This window comes from Eschrichtius robustus, chromosome 8 (assembly GCF_028021215.1).
Source record: "Eschrichtius robustus isolate mEscRob2 chromosome 8, mEscRob2.pri, whole genome shotgun sequence".
NCBI classification, from domain to species: Eukaryota; Metazoa; Chordata; class Mammalia; order Artiodactyla; family Eschrichtiidae; genus Eschrichtius; species Eschrichtius robustus.
In genome coordinates this window covers 103,558,907-103,571,394 of record NC_090831.1, presented here as the reverse complement: position 1 = coordinate 103,571,394, position 12,488 = coordinate 103,558,907, and the positions used below count along the sequence as shown (strand labels likewise).

At 34.5% G+C, this 12,488-nt stretch overlaps 1 protein-coding gene across 2 annotated transcripts in view; it reads left to right on the top strand.

Moving 5' to 3' along the window:
* POT1 (protection of telomeres 1) overlaps positions 1-12,488 on the top strand; it is an 81,331-nt gene that overhangs the window by 40,492 nt on the left and 28,351 nt on the right. For both annotated transcript variants that reach the window (XM_068549389.1, XM_068549388.1), the window contains 2 exons: positions 4,398-4,528; positions 7,987-8,277. In XM_068549389.1, the coding sequence (XP_068405490.1) occupies positions 4,398-4,528; positions 7,987-8,277 (422 nt within the window). The remainder of the gene's footprint in view (positions 1-4,397; positions 4,529-7,986; positions 8,278-12,488) is intronic.

Below are 12,488 nucleotides of genomic sequence, written 5' to 3'. Positions count from 1 at the left end.
ATTTAAATTCTAGAGAGGTTTATTCAAACTATGCAAGCTTGGTCATTCACCTATAGTTAGTATCTATGGTGATTCTGCTGTTGCATAACATTCACTCCACTGCCACCACTGTTAAGATCCTTACTGAATTGTCTTATTTGCCTACAAATTCTCAGTATTTTGTCACTCTATATATATATGCAGTATAGATGTTTTTTGCTTTCACGGAACTCTTGCTCTATGGAAAGATTCTCTTTTTTCTTTCTTTGCTAATAAAATCTTATTTTATAAAAGGATTTGAGCACCAGGTGAGTCTCTTTGGCTTGCACTTGGGAAAAGTCATCGGTAGTACTTCCGATGAAAGAGAAAGAAAGGAAGGAACAGAGACTTAACATATGATAGTTCAGGTATGCAGTGCACAAGTGTGCACCCTCTAAGGAGATACCATTTTCATCCACATGGAGTCACTTAGATGAAAGCACACCTGTGTAGATTTCAGGCCAAGTCCTATTGCAGCTGAGGAGTGCCCTCCTCTGCATAAATCTACACCAGCACGTAGAGCCATCCCTTTGACCCAGTCAGAATTCTGAGCATGCACATACACACCCTGGCACACACGCCTGTTGTGTTGCTCTCTGGGCAATCCCCTGCGGTCACTTCCCTCTCTCAGCAGTCCCTGGCCACCCTAACTCGGAACCTGACACAGACACTTCAAGGGGAGTGGGAAGGAGGAAGGGCCTCGAGAAGGAATGTGTGCATTGCAGGTGGCACATGTGTCCCTGTTTCTGAGGGTTTGTATAAAAAGGCCAGAATGTATGTGCCAAGGCTGCTACTCTCTTGGGCTCAGTAAAGTTCCTCTGTAAAGCTGTCTAAGTTGTACAGCATTTCTATTTGAGAAAGAGGAGTCTTTTTCTAAATCTGCACAAAGATACTGCAAAAGCTAATGGCAACCCTATATTAGACCCTCTAGACAGTGGGCCTACACAGTGTTTCTCAAAGTGTCATCTGGAGTCCTTTACAATCTATCAAGTCATCTTTGGGAAGGCTGGCATTTTCCAGGAAAAACGAAACCATGAGACAGTTTTCAATATTTTGAAATTTAGGTTAAGCCTGATTTTTTTTTTTTTTTTAGCTAAAGCCCCAGGTTTTGTTTGTTTGTTTGTTTTTCCCAGTTATTCCATTCTTTTTTTTTTAATATAGATTTATTTACTTATTTTTGGCTGCGTTGGGTTTTTGCTGCTGCGCGTGGGCTTTCTCCAGTTGCGGCGAGCGGGGGCTACTCTCCCTTGCGGTGTGAAGGCCTCTCATTGCGGTGGCCTCTCTCATTTCGGAGCTCGAGCTCTAGGTGCGTGGGCTTCAATAGCTGTGGCGCGTGGGCTCAATAGTTGTGTCTCGCGGGCTCTAGAGCGCAGGCTCAGTATTTGTGGCGCACGGGTTTAGTTGCTCTGCGACATGTGCGATCTTCCTGGCCCAGGGCTCGAACCCGTGTCCCCTGCATTGGCAGGCGGATTCTTAACCACTGCGCCACCAGGAAAGTCCCTCTTTTCTTCAATGTCATGTACATGCTACAAAGGCTGGTCTCTGTCAGTTCATCCTGGCTAACGTTTAAATTCAGCTATTGTTATTTATGCCTGCTAAATTTGCAGCTTTGTTGGTGTATTATATCCCCAGTTTACAAAAGTGGCTCACTGTGAAGCATTTAAAGTGAAAGGAGTAATCTAGAATCACTGCAGCTTAAAATAACACTATAAGTAGTAAATAGTTCTCTGGTATAAATATGAAATGTGAGTTTGTGTATTCTATTACAAATAAATCTGTGATACGTGATCTTGCCGAAGCTGCCAGGAAACAAAAATGTAAAGACACCAAGTTTGATCATGTGTACCTGAATTGAGTTTCATTAGATTAGTGATCTCTTTGCCCTTGTGTTTAGTCTGTCATGAAATTGTATGAAACTTAAAACCTTCAGAGCATTTGTGTTTTATTCAAAGTACATTCATCGTTATCCATAATGTCTAACGCGCTGCTACCTGTCTTTGCATTCACCTTCTGGTCCATCTAATAATGATTAAAGGACTTCTTCGGTCAATCTTCTTCTCTGTGACTACTGGCAAAAAAATTTCAGTTCTGAATTCTTAACTGAAATCTTAAAGCTGAAGAAGAAACTTCAAAGATAGTTTTCAAACTTGGTTTATGTCTTCTTGAAAGGTGTTATAACACATTGAGCAGTGCAGTGCAGTAGGGATTATTAATTTCACTCTTGCACCACTTCCTCTAGGCAGGTTTCTCATTTTCCCATTTTAAAAATTAATTTAGTCTTTTTTAAGCATAAATAGGAATAATGATGAAATAATTTATAGGATAATGAAATAGCAAAATATTTTGAGATAAAGGAAAATAGATGACTAAGATTCCGTAATGTATCTTGGATTTATAAAAGGGTACAATAGAGCCATATGATCATCACAAGAAGAATGTGTTTTATTCTATTAAAAAAAAATCAGTAAAATTTATCTTTACTCTTTGGAAGACTGCTAAGAAAGAAAAAAAAAATGTCCTGAAATAACACTCCTTACAAATAGTTAAAACTACTGAAAATGGAAACTCCAAAACTAAAATTGGGTCCAGTAGATCCTGTATATCAAGAGACGAAGATGTAGTATCTTTTTACTCTTTTTGAAGATGCTTATTAAGGTTTTGTTTTTAAAGTTTTTTATGTTCTCTGAATTAATTATTGTCCCCTCCTCACAGAATCAGGTTTCTCTTTCTCCTCTTGCCCTCCATTCCTCTCCCCTCTCCTTTCCTCTCTCCCCACTTCCCCCATTCCTTCCCCCTTTCTCTCCACTCCGCCTCTCTTCTCCTCCACCTCCTCCCTTCCCCAGTGTCCTTCCTTCTTTCCTTCCTTCCTTCCTTTCTTCCTTCCTTCCTTCCTTCCTTCTATCCATTGTTGTTCTGTGTCTGGTAATGGTTTACTGTTTACAAATTTACAAATGTAGGTATGGTTTATTTTAGGTTGTAGACATTTGTTTCCTTTGCTTTGTATATAATGTTTGTTTGTTTTTTCAACTTGATCTCTTTTTTTGAATGGGAAATCTGACAGTCTGACAGAGACAAATAGTACTTACATAGGGCACATTGATTGAAAGTGTCAGTCTAAGGTGGGTGGGAAGAGAGCCTTCTGACTGTAGACCCCCTAATGTGATAATGCAGATGGATTTATTCTGGGTGCTAACACCCTCATTAGAAGCCTTACCACTTCCAGGTCTATCAGTGAAACTTCCTTGGAAAGCAGCTTGTGTTCCAGGAAGGGGTTGGTGTTAAAGACTGAGATACCCTACCTGCCTACCTGAAGTTATTTTCAAGGGGAGTGAGGGTTAGGATGGGTGCTCATTGAAACAGTTGTTCTATGTGTAAACTTTTCATGAGCCCTGATTTTGGCTCTATTTTTCACTGTCACCCTTAATCCCAACGGCTCCCATCTTTGCTGTAGCTACTTTAGAGTATCTTCTGGATGCATCCTCCTCTGTCCATTTGATCCCTTAACCATTTACTTTCCCAACTTCCTGAAATATGTTGATATCTTCTCTCCCTCTCCTTCACTCCCCTCTCCTCTCCTCTCCCTTCACTGTTCTGGGTTTATCCTTTTCTATGTCTATACTGTCTCGAGTATATTACTGAGAAGGAAGGAAGTCAACACATAACTCTCAGTGTGCAATTTTCTGAAACATGTATATTAAGAGGTAGCATCTATTACAGTTCTTGCTGCCACCAGTGATTGAAGTTACTTGTTTTCGTGGCAACCCAACTATCATTAAATTTTTTTTTCTGCCAGCTTAAATTATATAAAATTGCTCTCGTTCTAATGTGTAACCTTTTATAGATAACTAGCAAATCATCATTTTCCCTTTTGAGTTGTTCTTATATAGTTTTCTATGAGTTGTTTGTTCATTTGCCTTTCATATTTACGTAAAATCTGGGTTTTATAACCAGTTTTCATAGTATCTTTATACAGTATATTGACTCTTCATCACATTTGCTGCAAATATCTTCTAGTTTTTTGTTTTCACTCTAAATTTAATTGTGTTTATTTTAGAAATTATATTATTTGAATATGTTTATCTGCTTCATGGTTTCTAAACTTTGAGGTAATAAAGTTATTACACCTCCAGACAATTTATATTAAGTACGGTTTTTATTTTTGTTTCATTAAACTTTCTAAAATGAATTTTTATGGAACACTTTTGCAAAATAATTTGGCAGTGCATCTTGAGAGACAAGAAAATTTCTTTATGTTTTGATCCTATTCTTAGAAGACTTAATTAAAGGGAAGAATAATGTTTGGTGTTTTGAACTCAGTATTATTTTGTCAAATGCTTTGAAATACGAAAAGTCAGGTAAAATATTTTTGTGTTTTCCAGATTATTGCTCAGTTGTAACAATTGTGGACCAGACGCATGTAAAGTTAACCTGCCTGTTCTTTAGTGGAAATTATGAAGCCCTTCCAATGATTTATAAAAATGGAGATATTGTTCGCTTTCACAGGCTGAAGGTATAATTCATACTGTTTAGAACTTATATTTGTTTGAAGAGAACACTGTAGTGTTCACTAAAACTAGTTACACTAATTATGTGGTTGCTTTGTTAGAACATGATGTCAGGCATTTCAAGAGACAAGAAGAAATGTAAATAGTATCAGACTTCAAATGATTTATATTAGGAAACCTCTTCATTTGAACAAACTACCTGACCTCCTTCCACAGAAATGTGTTAGCTGCCGCGATTCGGACTAGTTGCATTCCGTAAGAAAACATTTAATAAAAAGGTAGAGCTATTAGATAGTATGTGATTTTTTAAAAATCAGCTTTTTAACACTTTAATATTTTCAGTCTTTTAGGTTTTAAACATTTCAGTCCCTTCATAGTTTGCTTTTGTTACATGGGTTTCCACGCAACCCCTTCACTATCTTGGTTGTCTTTTCTTCTAATGCTTCAGTTTACCTGTGGTCCTCATGGTCACTGATGCTCATAAATGAGCGCAATACTCCAGATGTCTTCTAGTCTTAAGATATGGTGGGAAATAACTCTCTTGCTCTATTAATGCCTTTTCCCTGAGAATAGAAGAATAGTGGAGAACATTTGCTTAAAGATAAAGAACTAGAAATATTACTATTGTAGCACTATATTACAGGCTTATCCAAACTTCAAAAAAATAGCTTATTTCTCACACACTGCTGTTTCCTATAGTACAGTTGACCCTGAAGAGCACAGTTCTGAACTGCTCGGGTCCACTGACGTGCAGATTCTTTTCAGTAGTAAACACTGCAGTACTACAGGATCCCACGGTTAGTTGAATCCATGGATGCTGAACGGAGGATAGAGGGCCGACTGTAAGTTATAAGGGGATTTTCAACTGCACAGATGGTCGGTGCCCCTAACCCCCGTGTTCAGGGACCAACTGTATTTGTAATTCTTGCTATTGTTTAATTGAAGTAAAATATACATCTCTCTTTTCACGGTATTAGCTTGCTCATGTTACTAACACTCTAGAAACGTCCTTTGTACCCCTACCTGGGGTTGTCATTCACATTTCCCCCACCCCCAAGAGTAAATAATCTCATAACTTCTAACAACATATATAGTTTCATATATATTTGTTCTTTATATAAAGGAAAAACACTATAGTTTTTTTTTGTTTTGTTTTGTTTTGTTTTAGTTTCTGGCTTATGCTTGTGTGAGTCAACTGTACTATTGCATATAGTTTTACTTTGTTCATTTTCACTGCTAAATGGTATTCCATTGTTTGAATACACCAGAAATTATATATTTATTCTGTTGGTCATTTAGTTAGTTTTCAGTTTGAGGCTACTATGCTGCTATAAACAGTCTAGTACATATCTTTTACTGAATATATATAATTATATGTAATATAATATATACATTTATATGTAATTATAATATATATTACATATTATATATTGTATAATGCATAGATATATATGCATTTCAGTTGATTGTATACCAAGGAGTGCGGTTCGTGAGTTCAAGGTTGTGCATATATTAGCCTTTAGTTTTCCAAAGTGTTTTTTACCAACTTACACTCCCATTAGAGATATAAGAGAATTCCAGTTGTTCCACATTTTCACCAGCACTTGATGTTTTCCATTTTTTTGAATTTTAACCATTCTGTTGCATATGTATTAGTATCTTATTGTGGTTTTAACTTGAATTTCCCTGAAAATATATGAAATTCAGAACCTTTTAAAATTTGTATGTCTTCTGAAGTAAAAAGTGTTCATTTGAGCCTTTTGCTCATTATAGAATTTTTAACTTCTTTTTAAAATTATTTCTGAAAGTTCTTTATATATTTAGGCTACAGATCTTTTATCAGGTATATGGATTGTGAATATCTTTTCCCACTCTGTGGATTGCCTGTTTACCCTCTTAGTGATGTCCTTTGATGAACAAAAGTTCTTTATTTTAATATAGTCTACTTTATTAACTTTTGTTTAATGGTCAGTACTTTTTAATTTCCTGTTTAAGAACTCTTTGTCTACTCACTTCATGAAGATGGCTTCTAAGTTTTCCTCGAGGTCATTTATTATTTTCCTGTTTCATATTTAGATCTGTAATTTTCTTTTCCTATAATGTCTTTGACAAACTTTGAAATTAAAGTTTTGCTGCCTCATGAAAATAGGAAATGTGCCCTCCTTTTCAGTTCTAGAGTTTGTGCAAGATTACTGTTGTTTTTTTTTTCTTACTTAAATGCTTGGAATAATGCACTGGTAAAGCTATCTGAGCCTGGTGATTTCTTTATTAATAGATTTTATTAATGAATTAACATTTCTTTAAGAGGAATGAGATCATTCCGATTTTTTATTTTTCTATCAACTTTGATATATATAATTTTTAGAAAAGTTTATTTCATCCAAGTTGTCAAATTTATTGATAATGCTACTTATCTATTAGATGCTTATAGAATTTGTAATGATAAATCCTTTTTTGCAGTCTTGATATTATAATTTGTGTTTCTTCTCTTTTTTTCCAGATCATTCATTCTAGATTTATCATTTTTATTAATCTCTTCAGAGAACCAGTTTTTAGCTTTGATTTTCTCTATTGTATGTTTCTATTTCTCCTACCTTGATTATGTTTTCTTTCTACTTTCCTTGGATTTGAAATAATATTCTTTGTGCAGCTTCTTGAGATAGAAGCCTACGTTTCTGATTTTTAACCTTTCTTCTTTTATAAAATATTCACTTATTTCTATAAATTTTTCTCTATGTATTGAATACTACTTTAGTTATATCCAACAAGTTTTAGCACATCACAACTTAAGTATCCTTCAGTTCAATATATTTTCTAATTTCCAATAAATATATAAATACATTTATTAATATCAGACAGTATTACAGGAGACTAAAGGAGGTATTTCATAAGTTCAAAAGGGTTGCTTTATGAAGAAGATATAACAGTCATAAATGCATGTGCATCTAATAACTGAGCCTTGAAATTCAGAAAGCCAATGTTTTTAAGGCATATCTCAGCTCTCTCAGTCAGACTGATGAGCCCTTAGACTCAGCTGCATTTTACTCACTTCAAACTCTTATATTTTAAGTGTTCTAGTTTTCCCTATAATATTCATAAGTAACTGTTACTTATTATCCTTTTTCCTTTTATAAATTATACCTTAATAAAAAAACTAATAGATGTTTTGTTAGTAAAACTGCAAGCCTGATAGTATTAGGGAGGCTGCCACCTAGCTCTTTAAAAAATAAAAATAATTTTGCGTAGTGTTTTACAGTTTACGTGGTGCTTGTGGATTTTGATATAGCCCAGTAGATTTTATAATTTCATATGCTAATTAAATGAAATATTTAAAGAATTATGTCCTCTATTAACTATGCTGGCAAGATTTTATAATCTCACAAGTGTTTCCAGTTCCTAGGTTCTGCATCAGTAACCTGTTTTGTTTGTTTCTGTTTTGTTTTCTACTTTGCCACTTTCTTAGATCCAAGTATATAAAAAGGAGACTCAAGGCATCACCAGCTCTGGCTTTGCGTCTTTGACATTTGAGGGAACTTTGGGAGCGCCTATCATACCTCGTACTTCAAGCAAGTGTTTTAACTTCACCGCTGAGGACCACAAAATGGTAGAAGCCTTACGTGTTTGGGCATCTACTCATATTTCACCTTCTTCAACGTTAGTGAAATTGTGTGATGTCCAGCCAATGCAGTATTTTGACCTGACTTGTCAGCTCTTGGGCAAAGCAGAAGTGGATGGAGCATCATTTCTTCTAAAGGTAGATGTTTTTAAATACTTGAAATTGTGTTGTAAGTTACCATGACCTATAAGCCTGTAAAGAGCTTATTATATTTCAGCATTCTGATGGAATAAATATGCATACTGTGTATTAAGAACTTAAAGTCTAACCATTTTTAATGAGCCTGTAATTTCTATGCAACTTTACTCTTGAACTTCTCTTCTTTATCCTATACTTCTAGAGAAAAATAGTATTACCAGATCTACATTTTAAGTGTAGTATTGTTTATGTTGTGTTTATATGTTTCTTATTAGTACTAACAAAATGAGTTGTTTTCTATTGCTATTTTTAAGTTGCAGTTCTAAAAATGCATATTTCTGTTTCCCTATCAAGATGTAGCCTTCCTTCTCACTCATTTGCCTTCTTCTTGGCCCATTGATGTTGGGTTCTCTTCCCACGTTATTTCACTGTCTGCTTCATAGGTAGATCATGGATGGTTTTGAAGTGTTTATTTTTCTTGTTATATTTTATTTTGTTCTTAAATCTGCAGGAAAAAAAAGTGACATAAGACCCACCTAATCTTTGTTTACACCTATCCCAATTTATTCATGAAGAGCTTCTGGAGAGGACAGTTGTCTGATACCATCCTCACCTACCTAGCCTAAGCAGGATGCATTTAAACAAACACTGCTTCAGCCCTGCTTCTCTGGTTCTTTCTTTAACTTCTGACTCTTTGGAACGATGGAACAGGAAATGGAGTACAGTGGCCCTTGGACAAATATTGGGGTTTAGCATTATTATCAGTTATACCTTGCCCATATTAAAGAACAGTGAAGATAGAAATTATTGAATAAAATACAAAGTTTTTGAAGTTGAAAATAGCACATACTTATATACACATGAAATACTCCGAAAAAGTAAATGCATGCTATAAAAAAACATAAATAAGTTAAGTATGACAGAATTGAAGCTAGAGCAACATAAAATCATCCAAACAAAATGACAAAATCTTAGGTCAGCCAGTCATACTTTATGCCCAGAGTGACATATTTAACAAATGAGTGTTTGCTAATCACTGAACACTTCCACTGACAAAAAATTGGCTGTGCAGAGAAGTATTCTCCACCTTTTGGCTGCTGTATTGAGCGTAAATTCTTAAATTCTGAGATAAAACCTGCCACCTTTTAGCTGACGTAGCTGAATCTACATTTTCCTTCTAAAGCAAGAAAACATGCCTGCATCCCATTTTTATAGATAGCCTTTTCAGATAAGTAAAAACAGCTTTCATGTAGATATTATTTTAAAATACAGCATTCGGAAGTGAATGTAAGAAATTACATTAGTAAGACTTTCTTGAGGACAATTTAAAAGAAATCTCAAAAGTCTCTCTATGCTCTTTGTCTCAACAACTCTATTTTCATAAATTTATTTTATAGTAATAATTTAAAATGTGGAAAAATGCCTTTAAAGGAATATTTATCCTTATATTTCTTGCAGTAACAAAAATCAGAAAAAACATAATAGCAATGGAGAATTTTGTGAATTATTTATGTGTTGTGGAATACTCTGTGACTAAAATGACATTGTAGACATATACTTATTGATATAGAAATTCACAATATTCTCTTTAGTGATTAATGTACTTTCATTTATATACTAAAAATGTATTATATGCATAGCAAAAAATATATTGAGAGGACTACATAGCAATATTTTGCTCATTTTATCTATGGGAAGTCAAATTTTAAGTGATTTTTTTTTTCTGAAATTGATTTTCCTATCCCAAACTAGGAATAATTTTTTTTAATTTTGTTTTGAAAACAAAAGGAGCCAGACCTTACTCCAAATGAGTTCGGGTCAGCATGGAATAGCGTAATTATTTCCTGTCTCAACTGAGATATGATGCTAATATTGGTCTCTTTATTAGTAACTACAATACATTCATTTTAATTATTCTAGTAGATATGATTCCCCCAAATACTGTTGTTTCTAAAAGAAGTTAATTTTAATTATAGGTTATTAAGACTATAATGTTAATAAGAAGAGATTAAAGGCTATGGTTGGAGATAGACTCAAAGATAAAATTTAGAGCCTTAAATGTCTTCATGAACAAAGAAAGAAAAAAAAGCATAGCATATCAGAATAATCTTTCAAGTCAAGAAATTGAAAAAGTAACAAACAGAATTATAGAAAGTATGAGGTAGTATTTTAATAAGGTATTTAATTTTTGGATAGGTAATTTTAACATTGCCTAGAAATTTAAAAGATATTTTTAAGTGATATATAGTAAAAAATTTCTCTCCTTGACTTCCTCTCTTGTCCCCATTCTACTATAATAATAAAAATAACATTAACATTTCAAATTGTCAAAGAAGGATTGTTAAATGGTGATTGTTATCTATTTGGAAAAAAAAATTCGATCTGTATAAAATATGCAGATACCTAACAGATTGAGTTTTGATACAAGATTACAAAAGTTCCAGAATTTCAACACAAGGTCTGACTTATACTCTACTCTCTCAGGCCCTCCTTCAGAAGACTCATGGATTGGTCTGTAAAGCCATTTTAAAGTCTCAAAAACACATATACAAAATGAAAGAACAAATTCCAAGTGAAGAAAAATGCGACATAATGTTACTACTCCCAAAGTGATTGTCCTGGTTCTTTGAATAATTTAGGAAACAGAGTGAGTGACACAAACTCATGATTGTTTATTTACAACTTAGCACTGTCACCAACATTATTCAGTACTTTCTCTGTAATCTGACACTGGCAGACCCCTGTATAGATATGCGGTGTTTTCCAAACAACCCAGTCAAAAAATAAGCGGAAGACCTAAATAGACATTTCTCCAAAGAAGACTTACAGATAGCCAACAGGCACATGAAAAGATGCTCAACATCACTAATTATTAAAGAAATGCAAATTAAAACTACAGTGAGGTACTGCCTCAAACTGGTCAGAATGGCCATCATTAAAAACTCTACAAATAACAAGTGCTGGAGAGGGTGTGGAGAAAAGGGAACCCTCCTACATTGTTGGTAAGAATGTAAATTGGTGCAACCCCTATGGAGAACAGTATGGAGGTTATTTAAAAAACTGAAAATAGAGTTCACATGATTCAGCAATCCTATTCCTGGGCATATATCTGGAAAAGACAAAAACTCTAATTTGAAAAGATACATCCAATTTTCATAGCAGCACTATTTACAGTAGCCTTGACATGGAAGCCACCTAAATGTCTATTAACGGATAAAGAATATGTGGTGTATATATACAATGGAATATTACTCAGCCATAAAACAGAATGAAATAATGCCATTTGCAGCAACATGGATGGACCTAGAAATTATAGTAATAAGTGAAGTAAGTCAGAGAAAGGCAAACATCATATGATATCACTTATATGTGGAATCTAAGCAAATGATACAAATGAACTTATTTACAAAACAGAAATAGATTCACAGACATAGAAAACAAATTTATGGTTACCAAAAGGGAAAGGATGGGGGGGAAGGATAAATTAGGAGTTTGGGATTAACAGATACACACGACTGTATATAAAATAGATAAGCAACAAGGACCTATGTATAGCACAGGGAACTATATTCAATATCTTATAATAACCTATAATGGAAAATAATCTGAAAAAGATATATGTGTGTGTGTCTGTGTATGTGTATAACTGAATCACTTTGCTGTACACCTGAAACTAGCACAACATTGTAAATCAACTATACTTCAATTTAAAAAAAAAAATAACAGTTAAAAAAAAAAAAAAGGAAATGTGGTGTTTTCTATTTAAGTAGACTGTTGACTCTTACCCAGCCGAAGTTCTGACATACAGAGGCATTCTCACCTCTCTCCAAATGTCTTTTGTCCCTCCCTGTTATAGCATAGCATAGCCTCAAGCTCGTCTCTTCCAGCCCTAGCACAGCACAGGCTAGCTCAGGTCTTAAGGACGGGATAGTGCATACTCGTCCTGGGCCCCTGTTCCCATCCTTACCTCAAGGTGACTTAAATAGCAATCCAACCTACCTTTCCCTTTCCATCACCCATGATTGTCATTCATTTGTGTTCATAACATCTAACATAAACAAGATATTCATATCTGTACTTTCAAAGGCCTTTTCCAAATCAGAACAAAGTGGAAAAATGGGCAGAGGTCAGATTAGTTCCCTAAAAGCTAGGAATTTATACTTAAGAAAATTAGCAGAGATACTTGTAAAGGTTTATACACAAGATGGTAA